At 53.7% G+C, this 17,537-nt stretch overlaps 2 protein-coding genes across 2 annotated transcripts in view; one reads left to right on the top strand and one right to left on the bottom strand.

Moving 5' to 3' along the window:
- Positions 1 to 7,402: 7,402 nt before the first annotated feature.
- Positions 7,403 to 12,504, top strand: DUOXA1 (dual oxidase maturation factor 1; the record flags this gene model as incomplete). Its single annotated transcript, XM_079317951.1, has 6 exons — positions 7,403 to 7,549; positions 8,391 to 8,448; positions 8,969 to 9,103; positions 9,269 to 9,482; positions 11,224 to 11,438; positions 12,165 to 12,504. 6 exons carry the CDS (start codon positions 7,403 to 7,405, stop codon positions 12,371 to 12,373), a joined length of 978 nt encoding a protein of 325 aa, XP_079174077.1. The 3' UTR covers positions 12,374 to 12,504.
- A 3,004-nt stretch (positions 12,505 to 15,508) lies between these two features.
- DUOXA2 (dual oxidase maturation factor 2) overlaps positions 15,509 to 17,537 on the bottom strand; it is a 6,394-nt gene continuing 4,365 nt past the window's right edge. Inside the window, exons 6-7 of the mRNA XM_079317952.1 lie at positions 16,337 to 16,551; positions 15,509 to 15,958 (exon numbers count right to left, since the gene is read on the bottom strand). Of these exons, the coding sequence (XP_079174078.1) occupies positions 15,765 to 15,958; positions 16,337 to 16,551 (409 nt within the window). The 3' untranslated portion in view covers positions 15,509 to 15,764. The remainder of the gene's footprint in view (positions 15,959 to 16,336; positions 16,552 to 17,537) is intronic.

The following is a 17,537-nucleotide window of genomic DNA, read 5'->3' as shown; positions in this document are numbered from 1 at the left end:
CTCCTGTGTGGGGGAAGGAAGGCAGAACCCAGAGCTTGTGCAGGGGGAAGGATGAGTGGGAGCACCTTGGGGCAGGGTGAAGGGAAGTGCCTGGATCTCAACAGCTCAGAGGGGTTGGGTTCAGTCCCTGCAACCTCTGCTCACTGGAGGAGACCCTGACATGATAAAACAGCACACTTAGGTGATCTGATCACACCACTCACCACTGGAGCATCTTTGTGACTCTTTGCTGGCAATATTCCCAGCAAAATCTTGTCCTGGCAGTGGTGGGATTTCTGGCTCAGTCAGAGTCCTGGGTTGTGGCACCTCAGGGTCCCTGCAGGCTCATTTGCCTTGGCCATCAAACACAGTCTGATTCTGAGGCTGCTTTGTGGTGATGGTTGGGGCACCCTCGTGCATGCAGTCAGACCCTCACAGGGGCACAGGTACAGCCCAGGGCCCTTGGTTGTGCAGGATGGCTGGAGAAGGGAGCTGGGACCTGCTGAGTGGGTGATGGAACAATCCCATGAGCAGACTTTGGTTTTATACCTCTGAAAGGGCTGCTCACAGATGCACCCTAAGGCTGCCAGCCACTTGTAGGGGTCAGGGGGTCATGGAATGGGTTGGATTAGAAGGCACACCTTGTGGCCATATTCCAGGGGCAGGGACACCTTCTACTATCCCAGATTGCTCCAAGCCTTGTCCAGCCTGGCCCTGGGCATTTCCAGGGATGGGGCAGCCACAGCTGCTGTGGGCACTCTGTGCCATGGCCTTGTCACCCTCTCAGGGAGGAATTCCTTCCCAATATCCCATCCAACCCTGTCCTTTGGCAGTGGGAAGCCATTTCCCCTTGTCTTGTCCCTCCATGCCTTGTCCCCAGTCCCTCTGCAGCTCTTGGAGCCCCTTTAGGCACTGGCAGGGGCTCTGAGGTTTCTACTGAGCCTTCTCACAGCTCAGCAACTGCTGCTGTGTCAGCCTTTTGTCTGAGCATCTCCATGGTTCTGGGGATGTCCCCAGGAAGAGCAAAACCTGCCTGCAGAGCCCAGAGTGATGCCATAAATGAAAACATAAACTTCTATATCTGCTCCCCACAATTCTGATGATAAATTCAACCCCATCCTTTGATCCCAAAGGAGGAGAGCCCTTTGCCCAAGAACAGGAACTTCAGAGCCACCTCACACCAAGCCAAGGGCTGATCCAGCATCTGAAGATGCTGATGACTGGTAGAGGGATCAGAGCCACAGGGAAACCTTCCCACCATGCTGCTCACAATCCCTCCAAGGACAGCTCAGATCCTGTGAAGCCTCCTCTTCCTCACTGGAGCAGTTTCTTGGCTGCAGCCCCTGGGAAGAGCAGCACCTTGAGCCTCCAGGTTCTGCATACTGCTGGTGAACAGCCCATCTTAGCTGTTCCCTTTGTGAGTCCTTCATGGTCTCCTACCCATCAGCTTTGCTCAATAGGTTTTCCTGCAATCAATCCTCTTATGTTCAATTTTTTTGCCCAGACTTGCTGCTGTGTTTTGGGATGTGGATGACCCCCAGTTCACCTTTTCATTAGCTGGAGTAAAGCCTTGACCTAAAACTAATTAATAGCAAGAAAAATAATGACACTGTGGATTGTGTTTGACACTGGAGGAAACCAGATGCCCCTCAGCCAGCAGTGTGAGGGACTGACAGCCTAATGGGGTTCCTGACTTGATGTGTCATGGGACCCTGTGTCCAGCTCACTGGAGGGGGGAGCAGGTTCCTGGCCAGGTGAGATCCTCATTCTCCCTCTGACCCAGCAGAACCTGTCCAGCTGTCTCTGTGTCCCCAGGCCTCAAACACTCTGGGTTGAGATAAAAAAGGTTGAAGTTGCTTGTTGAGTGCTGCCACGGGCAGAACAGGCTCGCCTTGGGGAACATAAGTTAATTTATTGTCAATTAATTTAAGTATTTGATTCAGATTTTGGAAGAACCAACCCCCAAGCATTTTCACACCTGGGGAAGGTGCTGGGCCCCCAGTACCTGCCTTAGACACCATCCTACAGGCACAGCATGGAGAAAATCACAGGCTGGAGGAAATCTCAGCAGACCTGTAGTGCAGCCCAAAGCAACACGAGCCCTGAGCTCAGACTGGTTACTCAGGACTTGAAAGCCTCCATGTATGAAGGCTGGGTCCACTGCTCAGCTATTTCAATGTTTTTCTTTCTCCCTCACAGGCAAACAACTACTCAAGCTCTTAAACCACTATTCCCTCTTGAATTTTGCTTACAAACTGAGAGGGTCAGGAAAGCTTTTGAGGAAGGTCATAATTTTTTGCAGTTTTCTGGCTCTGCTCTGTTATCCACCTTTCTGACATTTACTGGCCCACAGCATGCACAGGCTCAGCACAATGTCCTATCACTCACCAGGTCACATTCCTTGGAAAGTTCCAGCACCAAAGCTTTGTGCCAAGTTTAGCAAAGGAGTAAATTCTTCACTTTGGGTTTTTTCCCAGCTCTTATTTGTTCCTGTTGCTCCTCTGGTTTGAGGATAACCTGCCACTCTGCTGCTGGTGCTCAAGTTCTTGCTCACAGCAGAACTTGCTGTTTCTGTGCACTGCAAGCAGAGATGCAACAAGTTCCCCTCAGGATCACTGGGACGACTTTCCTGGGGTGTTCAGACCTGTGAAACATTTCATTTTTAAGATGTGCTGTGAGAGCTCATTAACAGCTGTGGCCATTGCTGTTCCTGGGCTTCCCCCACAGCCTGAGGCTGTGGCAGACCCCAGGGATGGGAACAGAACTTTTATCTCATGAAGTGAGATAGACACAAGTCACAATTGACATTTGTGCCTTTGGTTGTGGGACTGACTCAGAGTATGGAGCTGGCTCAGAGGGATGTCAGTGCAAGTCCACTGCCACCACTTGGTGTCATTGCTGTCAGTGAAATGCTCCCTGTCCTGCTACTGACAGAGGACTCCCTTCTGCACCTTGGGGTGCTCCGTCCTCCAAGAGGCTTGGAGACCTCTCTTCCTCATGAGACCCACAAGCTGGGCAGTGAGGAAGGCAGGGAAGGCAGCAGAAAGGGAAGCAGTCTGCAGCAGAACAGCCAAATTCCATTGCCAACCTCCACGCTCCTCCAGGGAAAGCTCTTCATATTCTGATATGAACATCAAACCCTGACCTGGCCAAGGTAAATCCAGCCAGGACAGAGGCTGGGACAGCCTGAGGAAGTGGGTTGAGAGCTTGGTACTGTATCCAAACAATTCCCAGGGAGCAGAGAACCTAGTGCAGAGGAGGTTAAATGCAGTGTATGATCTCAAACCATAGAGAGATTCCAAGAGGCCAAAAAGGCCAAAAGCAACTGGCTTGTAGCAAAACCAGTATGGTCACAGCCAGGTGTGGGTGGGCTCTGCTCCCAAGGAACAAGGGACAGGACAAGAGGAAATGGCCTCAAGCTGTGTCAGAGGATGTTCAGGCTGGACATCAGGAGAAATTTTTCCATTGAAAGGGTGGTCAGGTACTGAAAGGGGCTGCTCAGGAGAGGGAGTTCCCATCCCTGGAGGTGTTCAAGGAACAACTCGATGTGGCATTCAGTGCTCTGGCCTTCCCTTCCCTTCCCTTCCCTTCCCTTCCCTTCCCTTCCCTTCCCTTCCCTTCCCTTCCCTTCCCTTCCCTTCCCTTCCCTTCCCTTCCCTTCCCTTCCCTTCCCTTCCCTTCCCTTCCCTTCCCTTCCCTTCCCTTCCCTTCCCTTCCCTTCCTTCCCTTCCCTTCCCTTCCCTTCCCTTCCCTTCCCTTCCCTTCCCTTCCCTTCCCTTCCCTTCCCTTCCCTTCCCTTCCCTTCCCTTCCCTTCCCTTCCCTTCCCTCCCCTTCCCTCATTCCAGGGCATTTCCTCCTGAAATTTGTCTCCAGAACCAAGACCATCATTTATCAAAGCTTTTGTGACACCCAGAGCTGGCAGAGAACATGCACAGGAGACCTGGCCAACCCCTTATCTGCCTTGGATATCTTCCACCACCGTGCTCACTCTGCTGATCTGAGATCTGGAAGCTCTCACCTCAGGAGGAGGTGTGAAGGGATTCCAAGGCTGGCAGGGAGATAAAAGACAGAGGAGTTTCCATGGAAAAACGTTTATTGCTTAAAATTGGCCTCTAATGCCAGGGATTACAAGAGAAAGGTCTCTAAGATGCAACCAGGGATGAAAGTGCTAATTACCACACAGTGATTGGTAACCACATCCAAGCTGGGTAACCCCAGGAAGGAGCAAGGGAAGGAATGGGACCAGCCCCAGCCCCTTCCCCACTCAGACAGGGGCCTTTGACCATGGGGTCAAACATGGAGCCTCTGGGTGGGATGGAGATTTTGGGGAGGGCAATGCACAGCTGGGTTTCTGTCCCCTGTATCTCTGAGAACACATGGAAACCTGTAACACTGGCAGGAGCTGACAGGAGCTGTTTGGGACTGGCAGTAGAGATGGGCCACAGAAGGTCCAGAGCATGTCCAGGGAGCTGTTCCTCTCCTGGCTCTTGGAAGGGTCAGAGGGCTGAACACTCAACACAATTTCTAGAAGAGGATTTCCTGGAAATGTGGCTGAAACTCCTCCTGTTTCAGTTCCCACCCGGATGATATCTGACTCCTGCTGAGCTTTGCCTCCATCTCCTGGCAGTCCCTTGATCCTGAACTGTTTCCATCACAAGATACAAAACCCACTGCTCAGTGTAGTGGGTAGCAACACCTTCTCCTTCTCTCAGAATGTGTAACTTCCAAATAGAGCTGGAAAAATAGACCCTTCTTGCAAATATATCTGGAGCCAAACCAACCCCACAGCAACCTCCCTGTTCATCAGAGGGGTTCCTCCTTCCTTCCTCCTCTCATTCCCTTCAAGCTGCTCAATCACAGGCAATTCAGCTGGGCCAGAATCCACAGGGTGGGCTTCATCACAACAGAGCCCCAGTTCAAACCCAGGGAGGAAGACAGAGGGGAGATGGGGACAGCTGTGGGGCAGAGTGACTCCTGGATATGAGCATCACATCTGTGTCTCTGGATCCAGTGGGTCTGGCAGAAATCTCCCCAGTCCATCCCCAAAATCAGGTCCTTGCCCAGGCATGTACCCACTCTTTCCTCACTGCACTTCCCAGCACTGAGAGAGGCTAATGCAGCACTCAGCATCCCTTGCACAAGAGGGGATGGCTGCCCCTCCCCTTGTCCCCACCTCCCTCCCGTGACCTGCATGAAATGACTCACCTCTAATCTCTAACCCATCTCTCCAGAGGGAGTGAAGCAGAAGCTGCCAAGGAAGAGGGCTGCCCCAGCAAGGGCAGGGTGCTGACAGTGGGAGAAGAAACTCCTTGGAAAATGTGTGATGTTCCCTGGAAACTGTGTGATGAAATACACACCTTTGCTATCTGCAGAAATACTCAGAAAAATTAAAATTTGAAAAGGAGGAAAAGAAAACTGGATCAGGCCAGTTGGGGGTTTGAGGGGAAATGGCAAATTCTTTGCCCAAAAAATGCCTTTATTTCCTGTTGGGTATGAGTGAACACTTGTTTTTACCTCCCTATGCCAAGGGGGTGGGTACCCAGCCAGCCCATTCACTGGGATACAAAAAAGAAATATCCAGGGACAGCTATGCCAGTTTCACAGGGAAGACCCCAAATATGGGTCAGGAGAGTGTTTCTGCCATGCTGGCCCTTCTCAGTATCAATACAACCTTCTTCAGCCAACTGAAATGCCAAAGTACAGGAGCAAACCCCAAAATCTTGAATTTCCACTATCTCCATGCCATGGCCAGGTTACAAACCTGAGCATCTTCTGCATAATGGCTGCGGCAGCACCTCCAGACCCCTTGCCTGGTGACCAAGAGTTCAGCCAGGATCTTCTCAGGGAAACTCCCCAGGGATGGGGTCAGGAGCAGGGTCGTGGAGGAGGCCATGCAGCCACAGCCTGTGCTCAGTGGTGGAACCTTCCCCAGGCAGTGCAGATGGGGCTTTGAAGAGCAGGGTCTTCATGCCATATGGAACTCGACTTCTTACTGTTCTGCAAGACAAGGAGATTGTCAGGAAAATTAATCCACAAACACCAGGGGTTTATGTCCATAAAGGAGACAGAGCAGTCCTTTTTGCTTTATTTGAATAGAGGGAGAGGCCATGGGGCATTCCCCTAGATCTCTCCAATTTTTGGAGGGTGCAGCCTCCCTTTTTATCCCAATTTCCCGGCTGCATTTCCCTCTCTCTTTCCCCATGGGCTGAGGTACTTGGGAGGCACAGACCTCCCAGAACACCTGAGATTCCCCTCTAATGTACAACCCTCCCTTTTAATTTTTAATTATTATAGAATTCATAGCTTTTTCCTATTGCTTCTTTCATCTTCCAATATGGAATTGCATTTATCAGCAAACCCACGATTTGTTTGTAAAGGCAACTATCTTTTTCCCATTCACCAATCAGTGGAGTCCATCCCGTTGTTTCTTCTCTCTCTCAGTGCTGGTTTTATCTACCAGCAGACCCACAGACAAGCCCGACATTCCTCTCAAGAGCAAGGCAAACCCTTCCCAGGGCTGCGCCAGCCCAGAGCTCCGCTGCAGGAGTGAGGAGCGGCTCCGCTTGGCTCGGGCTGGATGATCCAACCACCTTCGGAGGCAGGCGCTGTCAGAAACACCGGGAAAACAGCCGTGACTCCAGGGCTGGCTGCTCGCCCGCAGCCTTGGCAGGGAGTGCGAGCAGGCGGGCGGGCGGGCAGATCGCGGCTCTTCCCGGAGCATCCCGGCGCTTCCCGGAGCATCCCGGCGCTTCCCGGCGCATCCCGGAGCATCTCAGCTCATCCCGGTGCATCCCGGCTCATCGCAGTGCGGGTCCGGCTGGAGCGCAGGTAGGCTCGGGGTGAGAAGGGGCTGTGGGTGTTTATTTATCCCCAGCTGGCCCCTGAGTGACTGGCATGCCGCTGCAGTTTTTCTGTCCCCTCCGGGCGATGTTGAGTGCACAGCGGCGCAGCAGGAGCTGCCCAGTCGGGCTCTGTTTGTGCAGGGATTAACCCCGAGCCCGGGGCGCAGCGGGGAGCACGGCGGAGTTCAGGACACTGGATAAAGAGCTGAACCAGGGAGGGACCACAGGGTTTGGGGATGGAAAGCAGAGGGGAGTGAGCAGCCCGGGGGTGTTTTGTTTGCATGTCTTGCTGTCCCTCTTTGGGGACACCCTGGGTGTTGCAGCAGATAGATACCCTGGTGGCTCCAGCCCGTCTTTGCTGTGGGCTGTGTGCTGGGAAGATGAAGGGTTCCCTTGGGAGATCCCTGAGTGCATGGCCAGTGTAGGAGTTCCCACGGGCACTGGGACGTGCCAGGGACAAGCAGAGTGCTGGCAGGAGGTAATTCCATGGAGAAGGCTGGTTGGAGTGGATGCGCAGAGATGATTTTCTCACCACTGTCTCTTCTCTGGGTGCCAATTTTGAGTCCTTCCAGGCAGTAAGATGACACTGTGGAATGGCTCCTACCCCTTCTACCCTGGAGCCAATGCCTGCTTCCCCTTTGACACTACCCAGGCTGTCATTGTCACCGTATTCCTCTGCATCCTGGTCACATTCATCGTCATCCTGCCAGGGATCCCGGGCAGGGGGGTAAGTGGAAGGGCAGGAGCAGCTCACACCTCTGCTCCCTGCCTATGTATGCCACATTCCTCCTCCTTCTCAGCCTCCCTAACAGACCTGGCAAGCAAACAGGCTCATGGCCAGAGCTCAGGGGTCTCTAGAGAGCCATGGGGCTGAGCTCAGCCTATCCCAGCATGAACACTCATCCCAGAGACACCAAACTCCACCACCCCAGATTGCTGAGGAAGCTAGATCTGATCTTGGCTGGGTTTCTCTGTGAACAAGCCTAAATGATTTCACCAGAGTGGAACAGCAGGGTGAGGCTCAGAGATCTCACCCCACCTTCCCAGAACCCTCAATAAAAGAAGGAGGTGTGTGCTGGGCATGTCCCAGCACTGTTCACCAGGCTCAGGGTGGCCAGCAGACCCCGTGAGCCACATCAGGTGCTGCTTGTGTGCCTGGTCTTGCAGCAGGGCTGCTTGAGGGGCTTCTGCCACTCCACAAGTGCCTGGTCACTCCTTTTTCCTACAGCTGTGGCCAGCTGTCAACCTCCAAACACACCAGGTTTGGATAAGAGTGGGAATTGCAGCTGAAGACTGCTAGAGGGAATGTCTCCACCCTCTTTCTCAAGAAAAGGAATGTCACGTCTTTCTCAAATGGATTCTTTTGATCTTTTTCCTCTGTCTCAATCCCCCTGCTGCCTCCCTCCCACCACAGCAGGGGTGCCCCATGCCACCCACCCACAAAGCTCATGGGTGACCCCCCAGGGGAGGGACAGGTCTATTCCTCACCCTGTTTCTGAATTATGTGCTTGGTGCCCATGGTAAAATCTGGCTGACAGCTCTCCCTCCACTCTGCTCACCCCTTGCAGCGACTCTTCTGGTTCCTGCGGTGGGTGCTGGGACTCTTCATGGGAGCAGTGATCCTCAGTGAGTTCTGGGAACCTGGGAGGAAGCTCATGGATGCCCAAAAAATGGAGGGGAAAGGTGGGGGAGGGTGAATAGATCAGTCAAGGGCCAAGTGCAGCCCGTAGGATGAGTTAATGGGGAAGATGGACATGTCTTGTGTCTGGGAGGGGGTTCCAGCTGGTAGAAGGCACCCATCTGCCTCAGTCTAAAGAGTGGCGGTCAAATCCATGGCAGCCACCAAAAGCCAACCACCAGCTTCCAGGGAATTCAGGTAAATGGGCAGGGGATGATGAAAGCAGTGCCCAGACAGTGCCCACACATCAGCCCCACTGCCACCAGGGTTAGGATCTGCACTGGGGCTGGGCAGAAACCAACCCAAGGGGGGCTTTCAGGGTGATGGGTTGGGGTTGATATTGACACACAGGACTCCTGCCCCCTGGGCTAACAGTCCAGTCTGACATTGGGATGAGGAAGGTGACCATGGTGACCATCCTGGTGCTTCCACATGTCTTGCTGTAACTAACCCCTGAACTCTGCACAGCTGTACAATTCACCAGAGACTGGGAGACTGGCTGGGTGCAGGCAAACACCTCCTACAAGTCCTTCAGCCCCGTCCAGGTGAACGTGGACGTTGGGCTGCACATCGGCCTGGCAGGGGTGAACGTCACGCTCAGGGGTGAGTCTGGTGTCCCCACCTGGAGCTCTGCAGCCCCACCAGCTCTGCAGCTGCTCTGCAAGGCCCTTGGTGTGCCTGTCCCTGCTGGGACCCTGCCATGGCCCCGCTCCTGCCTGGCACTGCCCAGTGCTGCCACAGCAGGACCTCAGCTCGTCCCTCCCGCAGGGAACCCGGTGACCCAGATCAACGAGACCATCAACTACAACGAGCACTTTCCCTGGAGCTTTGGGGCGGATTATGAGCACAGCTACAGCCAGGGGCTGCAGAAGGGGCTGCCCAGCCCCATCCTGTACGTGGCAGAGAAGTTCAGCAGGCAGAGCCCGTGTGCCGTGCACAGGCAGTACCGCATCGCCGGCCACTACCTGTCCCTGGCCCTGGGGTGAGTGACAGGGGGCTCAGCTCTGCCCCAGGCTCTGGGGAGCTGGGCAGAGCCAGGCACAGCACAGGGAGCTTTATGGAGCCACCTCTGTTGGTGTATGGGCATGCCCAAGCCTTGGCTCTCTGCAGAATCTGGGGTTCTCGTGCTTCCCGGGTCTGTCATCGATCAAAGAATTGTGGAATTGTGGAGTGATTCTGGTTGGATCTTAAAGCTTATGTTTCTCTAACCCCCCACCCTGGGCAGGGACACCTTCCACTATCCCAGGTAGCTCCAAGTGCTGTCTAACCTGGCCTGGAACACTTCGGGAATGGGCAGCCACAGGTTCCCTGGGCAGCCTGTGCCAGCACCTCCTCACCCTCACAGGAACAATTCCTTCCCAACATCCCACTTAACCCTGCCCTCTGGCAGTGGGAAGTTATTCCTTCTCTTCCTGTCTCTCCCAGCTCTTGTTTTCAGTCCCTCTCCAGCTCTCTTGGAGCCCCTCCAGGCACTGTAAGGTCTCCCCAGAGCCTTCCCTCCTCTCTGAACACCCCCAGCTCTCCAGCCTGGTCCCAGAGCAGAGGGGCTCCAGCCCTTGCAGCATCTTTTATCCATGTCCCCAGACATACAAAACTGCAGCCTGAGAAAAATTAACTGCAGGGAAAACAGATGCAGCTGTGGCATCTCACTTTGAGATCTCTCTGAAGGACCAAGATAAAGAGTCCCAGTGAAGATCCACTGTGAAGGGTCTTTTTGCACACCCACATGGGCACAGACCTGCCCAAGGGGAGCAGGAGGGGCCAGCAAGAGGGTGCTCAGAGCTCATGTCTTGGTGTGAAACAGATCCCTTGTTGTGATTGTGGAGTTCCAGCACCCCCATGAGTCTCAGAGGTGGTGGGAAAAGCACTGCAGGGAAGAGAGAGAGTTGCAATTCCACCATGAATGTAGGTTCCAGGTCCCTGTATCCATCCCCTTTTTATTTTCAGGAAAAATAATTAACCCCATCAAACATTCCTGTATTTCAATCAGAAATGTTCAAGAAAACTGATTTTTTGTTGTTTTTTTCCCTTGGAATCAGAAAAACTTTGTTAGGCTCACCCCCCCAGGGAGCTAAGCCCCAAGCACAGGGCAGGGCTGGCAGCTGGGTGCACTCCAGGTGCTGAATCAGGTTTGGGCATAGCTAATGGTGCAGCTCTCCAAACAAAGGTGTCCCTTGGTGCCATTGTCCCTCTGAACTCGTGGGAACTGCTTGGGCTCAAAACCCAAAGCTTCTAGGGTGGGTCCTCAGGCACACCAGAGGGTTTGCCACCATACACCCAAAACCTTTCCTTCCCCTGGCAGGGGGAACCCAGCCCCAGCAAAGCACCTGCTGCCTCTGCAAATGCCCAAATGTTTCAGCTACTGAACATTAATATTTCAGTCTCCCACAGGAACCTCCAGAGATTTCTACTCCAGTCCCACACCCAGAGCAGGGCTGATGCCAAAGCCATGCCAAGGTGCTTGGGGGCTTCAGGAAATTCAATACTGAAAGTTCCCAGGGGTGGAGATCCCTCCCTACTCCTGTGGAATCTGTCCCACAGCTCCACTCATGTCATTACACAGTTGTTTGATTGCTTGGATCAGGCTGTTCAGCTGTCCGCAGAAACAGGGCCAGCTGGATGAGATTGCCCAGGTTTTATCCCTCCACTGGGATATGGAGAGGAGGCCCTCAATAGATACTCCCAGCTGATGTTTTCTGCTCAATTTCGTGGTCCTTTTGCAGGCTGGCCTTTTGCACATGGCTCATTTCCATCCTGCTCTTCTCCATGTCCATCCTGCTCTATGGTGGCCACATGCTGCTGCTCACTGCCACCGTGATCCTCTTCTCACTGCTCTTCTTCTCCACTGTGAGGAACACCCTGGAGTGCCCCATCCAGTTTGGTTCAGCTTCCCTGAAAACAGGCTATGGTGAATCCTTCTGGCTGACATTAGTGACAGGTGAGTGCTCAGCTTGCTTCTGGGGCTTTTCTTCTCCATCCCTACACAGATGATGCCCCAACAGTTCCTAATCCCTTTTTTATCCATGGCTGGCCACAGAAGATGATAGTTTTAGGTTAGAAGACTTTAGATCAGAATTAGCAAGGTTGGGGAGAAGAAGAGATGAGCAGTTAAGAGATTGGAATGTTTGGAGTCACCAGCTGGATACAGAAGATGATAGTTTTAGGTTAGAAGACTTTAGATCAGAATTAGCAAGGTTGGGGAGAAGAAGAGATGAGCAGTTAAGAGATTGGAATGTTTGGAGTCACCTGCTGGATAGAGATTTCCCCTGTTTTCAGGACCTGCTCCACTTCCCAGCAGCAATTGTTCCCTCTGGTCAAACCAGAGTTTTCCATGTTACAGCACCACCCCCAGGGAGACCAGCCCTTTTCCAGCAGCAGATGGTAACTGAGTCCCCCTGGACACTCCTCTTCTTCAGGCTGAACAAGCCCAGGTGCTGCAACCTTTCCCTGTGCACAGTGGGCTCCAACCCTGACTCCCCACCCCAGTTCATCAACCTCTCTTTTGTGCTGGGAGCCCAAAGTGATGCTAGAATCAAGATGGGGAAGGAGAACTCAGCACCTTGCCTGGCCTGCTGGGTGCTGGCAGCTGTCCCTGGTGTGCACTGGGTGGAGCTGGGGCCAGCAGCACTCCTGCAGTGGGGTCACTGTGTGTCTGTCACTGCAGGGCTGCTGTGCCTGCTGCTGGGGCTGGCCACCCTCATCCTCAACTCCCTGCAGCCAGAGAGGCTGAAGCTCGTCTTTAGCCTGGACAGCAGCAGCAAAGAGGAGCCCTGGGACAAGTCCTGGCTGCCAGCTGAGCCCAGCTGCTCTGCACAGGGGGGGCTCATGGTGCCCCTGGGGGAGCTCTGCCCTGGGACAGGCACCCAGCCCTGAGGCACTGCAGATGCTGCTCCTGGAGTCACCAAATCCATCAGGAGCACAGGTGGGGAGAGATATGACAAGAGCCAATTGGTGAGAATATCCAGATCTGAAAGAGTGTCTCAAATACAACAGCTCACATTTTTTTTTCTCCTCTTTTTCCTTTTTTTTTTTTTTTTTTTCTGTTTTACTGCCCTTCCTCTCGGTCCATCCCAACAAGCCCTGAGTCCCCCCAGGATACAGAGATTAAATCAGAACAAACTGGGGAGAAAGCAAGTAACTGCAGACTCACAGATATGAGCCAAAGGAGTAGAGCCACAAGAGCCCCCTCACACTGAAGACCCTCAGAAAGCCCCCTGTCCCTGGATGCTCTTCCCATCAGCATCAGGAATGCAGATGGAGCTGTGCCCCCCAGGGTGCCCTGTACCCCACGCTCCTCTTAGCTTGAGGTGAAGAGCAGGATGGCAAAGAGGGATGTGATTTAGTGGGAGGTACCTACTGAAGGAGGATGCTGGAAGGACCAGAGCAGGAGGGAGGGGAGGAGAGGAGGAGGTGGGACAGGAGGTGCAGCAGTGATCAGCTATAAGCAGGGAGAGGTGAGCAGCACCTGCAGGGTGGGTTCTCTCCTGCTCAGCTGTGGCAATGCTCATGTCAGGGGCAAGAGACTCTGACATTCTGCACTCCAAGGCAGCTCCACTCCTGGCTGCTGGCAGCCAGCCTGGCCTTGCCCACACAGACAGGGGGTGCACACCAGTTTTGCACCCCTTTACCTCTCTGAGGATTTCACAACCATTTGTTCTGCTTTGTGCTCATTTATTTTCCCCTCTGTCTCAATAAATAAGTTTGACTTGCCCTTTCACCTGCCTGTTGATGGAGGTGTTCCTCTGAGGACTGCTGCTGTGATGTGGCAGGCACAGGGAAGGGATAAAGAAAAGGCAGAGCCCTGGACAGGGCAGCTAAGCTGGTCAGCTAGTGCAGGGCAATGGAGTCAAGGCAGTGCACCCTAAATGGGGTGTTGGAATATCCCCAGCAAACGAGCAGGGGGAATATGGGAGAACTTTAGCTCCTGGTGTGCCCCTGAGTATGTGGGAGGTTGGATGGGAGCTCCCTCCAGCCCTGCACAGGGGTTTGCAGAAGAACCACCACTGGCCAGGCCCTCTGGGCAGGAGGAGCTCAGCCATCCTCTCCCACCCCAGTGGGTGGGAAGAGCCCTCAGTGAAACCTAGAGCACCCAGCAGGGTTTGGAGCTGAGCTCCTTTGGCTTGGAGAGCTCAGCCAGCCCAATGACACCTATCAGGAGATGCTGCAGCACACAGATGGACTAGATCCAAGATGCAACGAACACCTTTGGTTTAGTCAATTGGAATTCAGGCATCATGAGCCCTTCCTGTGTGTTCCTGCCTGGGCAGCAGGGCAGGGGCTGCCTGCCAGGTGCCATGGTCCTTGCAGAGCCCTGGGCTGTGCTCCCTGAGGTGCTCACAGTGCTTGTTCCACTGCTGGCACTGATTCTGGTTGGGTGCCAGATTCCCCAGACATTGGGGGGACAGAGTCCACCTGGGCCAACAGTCACAGGTTTAGGGGTGATAATTTTACCTCTTGTTGTCCAACAACACCTCGATCCAGCCAGGAAACTGAGCTGGGAGCTGTGGTGGAGGGAGAGGGTGGCACCTCTAGCAGCACAATGCAGGAGCTGCCCAACCACAGGGCCAGTGAAGAAGCTGCTGTGACCAAAATAATCCCCCCTGAGCAGTGGTCCTGCATGTGCCCCCCGTGTGGCTCTAAGGGAAGAGCATCTCCACCTGCACATTCCTTGTGGGGAGCTGGTTCCCAAGGCACAGCCAGCTCCACCTGCCCACTGCACTGCATGAAGTGCTCCCTGCACCTCCATCCTGTCACTGCCACAGCCCAGCTGCCCCTTCCAGGACCTGCAGCAATCCTGCCCATCCTGTGCTTGCTAGGATGCAGACAGGACACACAGAGTGCTTCAAACACACTTAGTGCTTCAAATAGATCAAACTTTATTTCAGTTTTGTTTAGTTGGGTTCATGCTCCTATACATCTGCTACAAGAGGATAAAGTTTTCCTTTTGGAGAGGGTGCTCTTGGGCAGGAATCATGCCCTAAAGCAGGAGATGAAGCTGAAGAGAGGCAGATGTGATGGCCAAAATGCTGGGAAACCCCCCAGCCTCCTATGTCATGGGATCTGTCCCATACCCCCCCCAATATCTCGTGTTTTGCTGTACCATCTTCCCATCAGTGCCTTCAAACCTCATGTGCTTGGATGCTCCTTTTCCTAAGGGAGTTTTGCTGGTTTAATCTTACAGCTAGTTAAAATCCCAGCACTCAGCTAGCTGAAATCCTTTTGAGGCTCTCCTACATTCTCACAGCTCCTCATGACAAAGGTTTCTTAGTGGGTCACCTTGAAACCTGCCATGAGACATTTGGTTTCCCTGGAGCCTTCTCTCCCCCAGGTGAGCACTCCCAGCTCTCTGGCTCCAGAGCAGAGGGGCTCCACCCTCAGAGCATCTCTGTGACCTCCTTTGGACTCACTCCAGCAGCTCCATGTCCTGCTCTGGAGGCAGCTCTGCAGGTGGGGTCTCACCTGAGTGAGGCAGAGGGGCAGATTTGCCCTCTCTCCCTCCCCTGCTGCCCAGCCAGTCTGAGTGTGCTCCAGCTGCACAGGGATAACTTCACTCTTCACTCCCTTTCCTATGAAATCTTTTTGGCTCACACTAGGCTACAAGTTTTGTCTAATAAAGGCCAAATTGGAAGGTGGAAAGTATCACATCACCACATCCCAGCAAACTCCATGGGACATTTACTCAGGGTGGAGCAGGTTTTTTTCTTCCAGCCCCTGCAGCATCGAGCCTCCAGAAGCTGGATCCATGCCTGGCTTTCCTGGGTACACCTAAATCAGAAAATGTCATGTTTGGGAAAGAAATGAGCAGTTTAATCCCAGGCTTTTGGAGTGGCAGGGAGAAATGTTACTCATGATCTGTTTCTCAGTTTCAGCAGGAGCAGACCCTTGGAGAATCCTGCACTGCACCAGGGGCCAGGGCACAGAGCAGGAAGGGCATTCCCCCAGGACAGGGATCCCCACCAAAAATGCACCCAAATGAGCTAAAATCATCAGAAAATGACAAAAAAAATCCACTGAAAATGACCCAGGTGAGTGCAGCTCAGGTCTCTGGAGCTGGGAGCTGCTCTGATGGGAGCCTGCCAGCACAGGCTGCCCCTTCCACAGGGCACTGTCAGGGACACTCAGTCTGTGAAAGTACTTCCCAGCAAGGACCTGTCCCAATGGGCACTTCAAAGGCAGCTGGATGGGGAAATGCATGTGGGGACATCAAGAGGGATATGTTCTGCCCTTTTGGGTCCATCTTCAGGGAGAGAGTAAGGGCTTTCTTCTAGATGCTGTTGATTGCAGAGGGCTGAGAAGGAGACAGGCCCTTGTTAATGAAGTGAGGGTTGATGAACACCCCAGGCATTTCCTGGTACTCCTCTGCTTTGTCCTCACGGAGATCAAAGAAGGTTTTCAGCAGATCCAGGTTGAGGTGGTGCATTGCCACAATGGTGATTCCAACCACAAAGCAGAGCAGGCCTGGAAACAAACATGCTCTCAGTGGGGTTCCTGTCACTCCAGCAGTGTCCCCACCCCACTGCTCTCCATAACCCACTGCCTCTGGTTATGGAAGATGAGCTGTTCTGAGCATCCTTAACACCCAGGCAGAAGTCTGGAAACCCAGGAAGGGATCCCAATATCTTTGCACCTCAGGAACTGTAAATGCCTCTATTGCCCTCAAGGTGAGGATGATGTTTCCCTTTTCCTGTCCCTCGCCACATCTCTGCCAGGATCCTATTTTCCAAGCACAGGCTGGGGCTCAGGGAGCTGCACTTCCCACTTGAGGAGGAAGCACTGGGACTCCTGTGCATACAGAGGGACACAGTGCTGTCACCTGGGGAGCCCTGATGCTCTTACCAATGGCCAGCACGAGCCAGAAGGATCCCCCATAGGCCACATGCAGGGTGCTGGTGCCAATCTGGATCTGGCACATGGGGGAGTTCCTCACGGTGGAGAAGGAGAGCAGAGAGAAGATGACAAAGGCACCTGTGAGCAGGAACATGTATCCTCCATAAACCAGGACAGGCATGGAGAACAGAATGTTGGAAATGATCCACGTGCAAAAGGCTACCCTGGAGACAAGAGAAGAGATGAGTGCTGCAAGTGCCACGGGTTAGGATGCTCTGTGTGAGGATTTCTGTGTGGGAGGAGGAATCTGGGCTCCAAGTGCACTGTGCAAGGTGGAGAAGCTCTGTGGGCAGGCAGGAATGATCCCTAATCCCCATGCTGAGCAAGCACACGTGCAAGGCTCACATTGCTACATCCAGAGGGCAGAAACACAGATTTCCTCCTCCTGCTGTTCAGCCCACAGACAGCAGCAGCTCAAGGAGGCTGTGGCAGCCCACTCAGTGTATCTGCACCATCCCAGTGAGCTGCCAACCCACTATGGGGCAGGTAACCATGGCAAGAGCCACACCAGCCATGGACAGGGATCAGAGATGAGCTTGTTTGTCAGCACAGGAGCAGGGGTGAGTCTCATTTCACACATTCAGCTCCCTAAATTGCACTGCTAGCCGACCCTGAGGGTAGCACCCACAACTGAGATAAATGCAGGAGCAGGCAAAGGCCATCCTTGCTGAGGAGCTGGGCTACAGAGGAAGGCCTCAGCTGTGGAGCAGGAGCCCTGGCTCCATGGCAATGCCAGGCTTCTGCCCTAGCTTCTATGTCCCTGCTGTCAAACACCAAGCAGGGAGAGCAGCACTGCAATGGATCTTGATGGCCAACGTGGGGAAGGGACCATCTCCTGCCAGCTGAGGACCAGCTCTGCCCTAGCCCAAGAGGCCAGTGACATCTCCCTGACCTTGTGAAAGAGTCAAATCAACTCCACAGTAATAGCAGCAGCATCTTTCCCTCACCTGATCCCAACCTGAGATACAAAATCCACTCACAGGTGGGGTTGGGGTGTCCATGGGCCTCTCTGGGCCACCAAGGACAATGGGGATGGACTTCTGCCAACATCACCACACCACAGCAAAGACCTGCACCACCTTCCACTCTCTGATTGTCCTAAAGTGCACACAGCTTCCCTCCTGGCAGCATGCAATCCCACCCATCCCAA

This window comes from Erithacus rubecula (assembly GCF_903797595.1).
Source record: "Erithacus rubecula genome assembly, chromosome: 14".
Taxonomy (NCBI): Eukaryota; Metazoa; Chordata; class Aves; order Passeriformes; family Muscicapidae; genus Erithacus; species Erithacus rubecula.
The sequence above is the reverse complement of the archived record's forward strand: the minus strand, read 5'-3'. Positions and strand labels throughout refer to the sequence as shown.